General features: G+C 58.4%; 1 protein-coding gene across 1 annotated transcript; it reads left to right on the top strand.

Annotated features, from left to right (window-relative positions):
* The first annotated feature begins 1,222 nt into the window (after positions 1-1,222).
* ARL4C (ADP ribosylation factor like GTPase 4C) lies at positions 1,223-4,817 on the top strand. The gene has a single exon (XM_037398293.1). It carries the CDS (start codon positions 1,380-1,382, stop codon positions 1,956-1,958), a length of 579 nt encoding a protein of 192 aa, XP_037254190.1. The 5' UTR covers positions 1,223-1,379; the 3' UTR covers positions 1,959-4,817.
* Positions 4,818-7,764: the final 2,947 nt, after the last annotated feature.

The following is a 7,764-nucleotide window of genomic DNA, read 5'->3' as shown; positions in this document are numbered from 1 at the left end:
GATTATCCAGGGTGCAGCAGCAGGTCCCGCCTGGCGCTGCCTTCGCTTGGTTACTATTTTTAGGGGGGCTTAATGATTTCTGTGGCCGTAGGGGATACCCAAGCTGTAACCAGAGGCAGGTTCTGTGGGGGATCTCGCTCCCAGGGGACCCCCACGCCCGCGCCGGGGCTGTCCCTGGGCCACGGGGTACAGCAGGCCATGGCGGTGCGGGCAGGAGCGGGGACTGCCAGGTGGCGTGGGCAGGGACGGGACAGGCAGGGGAAGGGACAGGCAAGTGGTGGTACGGGCGGGGGCAGTGCAGGCAGGGGCAGTGCGGGCAGGGGCAGTGCGGGCAGGGGAAGGTGCAGGCAGGGCCAGGCTGGGGAAGGTGCGGACAGGTGGCAGTACGGGCCGGGAAGGTGCGGGTCGGGTAAAGTGCGGGCAGGGGAAGGTGCGGGGAAGGTGCAGGCAAGGGGCAGTGCGGCTCAGGGAAGGTGCAGGTAGGGCCGGTGCGGAGGCAGTGCGGGCAGGGAAAGGTGCGGGCCGGGGGGCGGTGCGGGTCCGGGAAGGTGCGGGCCGGGGGGCGGTGCGGGCAGGGGAAGGTGCGGGCCGGGGAGCGGTGCGGGCAGGGGAAGGTGTGGGTCCGGGAAGGTGCGGACCGGGCGGGGGCGGAGCCGGGGATCGGTGCGGGCCGGGCGGGGGCGGGGAGCGGTGCGGGCAGGGGAAGGTGCGGGCCGGGCGGGGGCGGAGCCGGGGAGCGGTGCGGGCCGGGCGGGGGCGGGGAGCGGTGCGGGCAGGGAAGGGTGCGGGTCCGGGAAGGTGCGGGCCGGGCGGGGGCGGGGAAGGGTGCGGGTCCGGGAAGGTGCGGGCCGGGCGGGGGCGGGGAAGGGTGCGGGTCCGGGAAGGTGCGGGCCGGGCGGGGGCGGGGAAGGGTGCGGGTCCGGGAAGGTGCGGGCCGGGGAAGGTGCGGGCCGGGCGGGGGCGGGGAGCGGTGCGGGCAGGGAAGGGTGCGGGTCCGGGAAGGTGCGGGCAGGGGAAGGTGCGGGCCGGGCGGGGGCGGGGCCGGGGAAGGTGCGGGCCGGGCGGGGGCGGGGCCGGGGCCGGGGAAGGCGGCGGCGCGGCCCCTCCTCCCGGGCGGGGCGGTGCCCGCCAGTCCGCGCGCGCTGCTGCCGCGTGGAGCCGCGCTGCCCGCCGCTGCTGCTGCCCCTGCCCCGCCGCTGCCCCTGCCCGCTGCCGCTGCCCCTGCCCGCTGCCCCTGCCCGCTGCCCGCTGCCCCTGCCCGCTGCCCCTGCCCGCTGCCGCCCGCTCCGCGCCCAGCCCGGCTCGCCCCGAGCCGTGCCGCTGCGGGCCGGCGGCGCGGGGATGGGCGCGGGGCTGTGAGTGCGGTGTGAGCCGTGGCCATGGGGAACATCTCCTCCAACATCTCCGCCTTCCAGTCCCTGCACATCGTCATGCTGGGCCTGGACTCGGCGGGGAAGACCACGGTGCTCTACCGGCTGAAGTTCAACGAGTTTGTCAACACCGTGCCCACCATCGGCTTCAACACGGAGAAGATCCGGCTGAGCAACGGGACGGCCAAGGGCATCAGCTGCCACTTTTGGGACGTGGGTGGTCAGGAGAAGCTGCGCCCGCTCTGGAAGTCCTACAGCCGCTGCACCGATGGCATCATCTACGTGGTGGACTCAGTGGACGTGGACCGGCTGGAGGAGGCCAAAACAGAGCTGCACAAGGTGACCAAGTTCGCCGAGAACCAGGGCACCCCGCTGCTGGTCATCGCCAACAAGCAGGACCTGCCCAAGTCCCTGCCGGTGGCCGAGATCGAGAAGCAGCTGGCCCTCCACGAGCTGACCCCTTCCACCACCTACCACATCCAGCCCGCCTGCGCCATCATCGGCGAGGGGCTCACGGAGGGCATGGACAAGCTCTACGAGATGATCTTGAAGCGGAGGAAGTCCCTCAAGCAGAAGAAGAAGCGGTAGAAGCCCCGCAGAGGCGGGGAGGGATGGGGGAGCAGACAAAGGAACCGAGGGGGAGAGAGAACCAAAGCGATTCTTTTCGGTTTAATTGTTAATGGGTTTTTTTTGTTTCCTCTTTTTTTTTTTTTTTTTCTCCTTCTTTCCAAATGAAAAGACAATAGTGGCGATAACAAAGCCGCTCCTGCCAGCCAAGCCCGGAGCCCGGCTGCGGGCAGAGCCGGGCCCCCCTCGCCCCCTCACCGCGCCGGGCTGGGGGCAGCGCCGGGGCCGAGACACCCCCCCCCCTCCGTCCTTCGGGACCACCGAGCTTTTGTGTGCCGGGGGCGAACAGGGCAGGACCCTGTTGAAGTGCATTTGAGAGAAGCCCAGCGTGCTTCTGGATCTTTAACGTGTGCATTTGGGGGTGGGTGGGGGGGGTAGCAGGGATGCGGTGGGGAGGGGTGATGCCGAGGGGTGGTGAAGGCAGCGCCCGGGCTTGGCAAGGTCAGCAGCGAGGGGCTTCCAGCTGCGCCCCGATGCCTGCCTGCATCCCTCCCCCGCGTTTGTTGGTGGGAATGGGTGTTGAAAGTGGTGGGAAGGGGGGGCTTGGACCAGCACGAAAAGTCTGGGGAGGTATGTGGGTGATGGGTAAGAAGACACCCCACCACCCCCAGCTGGCATTTTAAGGCACGGATGGGTGCAGAGAAAGGGCAGGCAGCCTTCAGCTCAGGGCGGGTGTAGGGCTGCGGCTCCCGGGGTGCTTCACAGCTGCTGACTGGTGCTGGGCTTTAAGCTGTTTGCTTAAAAAAAAAAAAAAAAAGAAGAGGAAAAAAAAAAAAAAAAAGAGAAAAAAGGCAAAGGTTTTGGGTGAATGCTGCTGGAAGCATCGGGGGGTTGTCCAGGAGTCCCCAAGGCTCAGCTGTGTCATCTTCTGAAGCAAAGCCCCGCTCAGGTCTGTATTGCGCCCGGGCAGAGGCACGCTCAGGGGGGCTGCTCTGCTCCAGCTGGGGTGATCCAAACTCGGGGTTAGTTAATCAAAACAAAGAAAAAGCGGTCCTGGTCACCGCACTGCTCCGTGGTCGGTGCAGAGGTCAGGGCAGCGCTTGCTGAACGCAGGTCTGAGGGGGTCGTGACAGGGCAGGATGGAGGCAGGGGTCATGGCAGGGCAGGATGGACACAGGGGTCATGGCAGGGCGGGATGCACGCACGGCTGCCGGCACTGCCCGCTGGGATGGCCAGAGCTGGCGAAATCTCTGCTGGTAAGGGACTCGGCGGTGCCGGGAAGATGGCAGGGTGTGAAGAGACATGGCGGGGGGAGGGTGGGGAAGATAGGGGGAGTATTAGTTTTTATAAAGATATAAACCTGATTCAAAGCAGAGAGCCCCTTGCTGCCCACAGTAGCCATGTGGGCTGCCTCTGCCTGCTGAGCGCCCGGGGCAGGGTCAGGCCTCGCCGCATCCTTCTGCGAGTGAACGTTTTGGTACCTGTATGGGACTGGGGACCAAAAGCCATTTGCTGTTGGTGTTTTGGCCGGGGACGCAGCTCTCTGGAGGAGAAAACCAGGGTCTTGGCTTTCCACAGTGCCCACACAGCAGAAGCAGGCAGCCCTCGGGGGCCAAATATCCCGAGTTTTGAGCCATGCAGTCTGGCAGGATTTTCTGGTGATTTTACACCAGCCTTCCTGTTCAAACCTCCCTTCCGAGAGCAGCCAAGGAGAAACCACCAAGCAGACAAAAGAAAAATGCCCTTCGGGCTTCAGGGAGTTGATTCTCCCCTTGCAGCGATGATGAGTGCAGCACCTTCCAAATAGCGGTTCTTTTTGTTAGGAAACCGATGTTGCAGCCAAGTAGTATGTCTCTTCTTGCGGGATTTGGGTTCCCAGCGCAAGTCCTGACTTGAGCGCTGAGTGAGTGGGCTGGTCCCATCAGTTCAGGTGGCTCTGTTCCCACTTCCTTGGGTTTTCTTTGCTTTGTCTTCACCTCCAACACTTTGGTACTTGGTGTCAAGAGAGGAAAAAAAAAATTATTTATTTTTGATGCTACAGAAGCCACATGCATTAACCCTTTTTGGGGAGCAACCTGTTTTAGCGGCGAAATACAAAGCTACTCTTTTTTCCCTACCAGCTCAAAAGTGATCAGGTTTTAAAAACAACACGTGCAGGCTATTAGTTGTGGGTTTTGCCTCCTTGCTGTCAAGACATAGGTCTTGGTTTAGCAAATGCTGGCATGGAAAGCCTGGTGGCACGCTTTTAGGGAGCTTGGTTTTTCCTGGGAGTTTGTTACGTTCAGCTCAGCTGAGCATCCTCTTGGAGGAATGGCTGGTGTTCGACAGAGCACGTTAAGTGTGTGCTGAACTGGCAGCACACGCTTGAAGGTTCAGCTGAGCCAGGTGGGATGCCGTGGCAGTGCTGTTCCCACCAACTCTGCTTTCTGCAATAATTAAAAAGACTTTTCCAATTAGTAGCTAACGGCTTCCGTGGTATTTCTGTAATGTTTCACAACCGTATGCTGATTTTTCCTGTATGAAGATGTGCATCGCCTACCGTGGGCTAGAAGAAGAGGTGCCTCAGCAAAACAGCAGTTGAGGGAAACTACCTGGGTTGTTGCTTTGAAAACAAGCTGGGCTTTTTGCAAGGTTGTGTGTCTTTTCTAAATAAGTTTGAATGACTTTTTTTTTTTTTTTTTTTTTTTTTAAGCAGCTGTCATGAGGTACCAGTCTCATTTTCCCGGGTACCTTTGCAGTGTTCCCATCAGTGTTGGATATCCTGCTGCCTGTGTCCTGCCCTTGCCATTGTCCATCAGTCTCTGTTTCTCCTGTCTTTTCTTTTTTTAAAAGATGCAGACATAATGCTGTGAACTGAAATAAATTATTTATACAATGAAAGGGCCTGATAAAAAAAAAAGTGTTCTTCTGCTTATTTCTCAATATCAATGCTGCGTTTTACAGTTGGTTCTTGTTGCATGCAATGAAGGAGGTTGCTCCTGCCTCCTGAGAGAGAGGAAACGTGGGCACAGGGACGGAGAATTGACCTGCTCAGCATCACTCTGCACCCAGCAGCACGCTGGCACGCCTCTGTCGCATGGCAGCCCTCTGCAGCGTGTCGCTCCAGGACGTGGGGGACATGGATAATTTTGCAGTTAATGAAATCTGAGCTCTTTTGCAGGTCACTTAATTTCTCTGCACCTCTGCTGCTGTCCGGGAAAGGGGAAAATACTGTTTGTTGTGGGTATTTTCTTCCCTCGCCTCTATTTGAAATCTGTGTGGAGGAGGCGATCGCCCTGTGCACGGCATTTAGCAGGGGGAGCAAGAGAAAGTTTTGGTTTTGCTCGGTGTGGCTTTTTTGAAATGTGTGGCCTCAGGCAAGCCGATGCAGTGGCAGAGAGCCAGGTCTGCAGGGGTTAAAGCACCAGGCGGGCAGTTCGGAACAGGATGCTGCAGAGCTGGAGGCTGCTTCTGCTCCTGGGTGGCTGCTGACACAGGAAACACAGGGTGACACTTCAGAGAGGAGAGCTGGGTGGTAAATGACTTTTTCTTTCTTTTTGAAAATGATGACATGGCAACCAGAGAGGAAATGATGAGCCCAGTTCATGGGAGCGCGATTTGGCAGGGCTCGTGAGCACTTCCACCTCCAGGTTTGCACCTTGCTTCCCAGGTGCCCCCCTTGGTTTCCAGGATACCCAGCGCCCAGGTGAGAGGACACGCTCTGCTTTGCAGGACCAGGGCCGTGGGGCTCTAAAGGGCAGCAGGACCTCAAAATGAACCTAAAGGCTTATCCAATGATGCAGTTACTGTGCTCGTATCGAGGCTGTTGGTGCGTGCCGAGATCACTGGGAGCTGAGCTGGATGGTGATCAGTGGCATTCAAGGACTGAGTTGCTGAGTGCTCAGCTGCCTCGTGACTGCGTGGAGAGCCTCTGAAAGGTGCAGTTCCCCTTGAGCTCCTTCCTTGCACAGAGCATGCCATCTCTGCCACACGGGTGGCGTGTTGGGCAGCATCGTCTGGTCCAGCGCTCTTGAAGGTGCTCATGAGCATTGCTTCCTTTGTGCCTCTGGCTGCGTTTGCCAGGCATGCTGGACATCATATGTTTCTCCTGGCCTGCGTTTCACAGATCTGAAAGCCCAGGAGCACATGCTGCAGTGCCTGCACTCTCCTTAGCATGACGGGATTCGTCCTCACTGGTCCCACCTGACAGGAGCCAACTTACGGGGGTTTTCCTGCTGGCATGGAGTTGTGCACACTGGTGTGTCCCTGTATAGGCTTATCTGTGTCCCAGGGAGGCTGGACTCGGGTCTCTCGGGCACACAGGGTGACTTGCTGTGTCCCACATGGAGCTGGGGGGCTTTCCTCCTCCTGATTAATGGGGGGATCCATCCCTGTCCCTGTGAAGGAGGAAGAGAAACAGCCAGAAGGGTTTGGGCTGTAGGTTTTGAGAGACTGTGACTCTGTGTGTGACTGTGCAACTGGATCTCCCCCCCCGCCCCCAGCCCTGTGAGCAGGGGGGTCGCAGCTGCGTTGCCTCAGTTGATTTTACTGCCAAAGCCACTGGCTTGCGGGAAGGGGTGGGAGGCGTTGTGGCCTCTCGCAAGCAAAGCTCCTTGCGACTCGAGCTGCAAGGACGGACATCCTCCTTCAAGCCACACAGCCTCTCCTCCTGGCCGGAGAGTGCTTTTGTCAGCAGGGGTTTTGTGTGTTTCGGCCAGTTGTCATGAAAACATTGCACAAGGAGCTCGCTGACCTTGCGGTGCCCTGGAGCAGCATGCTGGCTGTGATTTATGCTGCTGGACTATCTCCCCAGCAGGCAGTTCAGCAAAACAGTGAGTGACGCTGGAGCCGTGTCTGGGGATCCTTGTGGCATGTGGAGCCCGGGCCATGAGGCAGTGCCCGAGGACGGTCCCTGCATGGGACCAGCCGGGAGAAAAAGCAGTCGGGCTGTCGGCTGTGTCAGATCTCTGTAAGCGTGGGCTAGGAGCAGGTGAGAAGAACCTGCAACCTTTCAAGTGGCAGAAAAAGCAAGAAGAGAATGGACCAGAGCTGAGGTCCAACCGGGAGCAGCAGGAGATGGGATTGGGAAAGAAATAAGCAGAGATGAGCTACCAGTGTGTCCTGCACTGCTGCTCTGCAGGTCCCTGACGTAGCCTTTCTGAAGGCCACCGAGGGAGGGCTGCTGAGCAAGCCGCGCTTGCTCTCATGGACAAGGGTGCTTCAGACGCCCCTCCAGTGGCTTGGCATGTCTCACGTGTTCTTACACATAGCTTCATGACGTGTCCTTCACCCCAAGAGCTCTGCGGCCCCTCTTCTGCAGGTTCTCCCTCTGCCTTGCCTCTTGGTGCCTCAGCTACACAGGTCCTTCTCCCTCTCCTTTCCCTGGTTTGCCTTGTTAAGCTAAATCCCTCTGCTTTATTTCAAATGGGATTTGCCTCCTAAGCAAGTATCTTTAAAAGGATCATCTTGGTTAATAGAATTTGCAAGGCACTGAATCCTTGAAGCATGGTGTAATGCAAAGAGCACTATTTCTTTGCATAGCACGGGGTACTCCTGGTCAAAGTTTTGGTGAGGATAACCATAAACTATAAACCATTAGAAGAAGAAAAAAAAAAAAAAAATCTCTTGCTGATTCAGACTTGGACCCTGTTTGCTTTGTTTTCATTCAGTCAGTTCCATTCCAGAGCTTCTTCAACGTGAATTACCCCCAATCACATGTACTTTTTGTCTGAGCAGTAAAAGGCCGCTGCTGTGAGTCAGGTCTGCAGGGCACCAGGTACTTTAGACACATAACATGCAAAAAAAGCCAGTAGCTTGCCTAGTAGAGTGAAATTGAGACATTTCAGTG

Source organism: Falco rusticolus, chromosome 8 (genome assembly GCF_015220075.1).
Source record: "Falco rusticolus isolate bFalRus1 chromosome 8, bFalRus1.pri, whole genome shotgun sequence".
NCBI classification, from domain to species: domain Eukaryota; kingdom Metazoa; phylum Chordata; class Aves; order Falconiformes; family Falconidae; genus Falco; species Falco rusticolus.
Note: the sequence above shows the minus strand (reverse complement) of the source record. Positions and strands in the feature narration are given on the sequence as shown.

Coding starts and splice junctions, on each gene's coding strand:
- ARL4C (XM_037398293.1), top strand. CDS start 1,380: ATGGGGAACATCTCCTCCAACATCTCCGCCTTCCAGTCCCTGCACATC.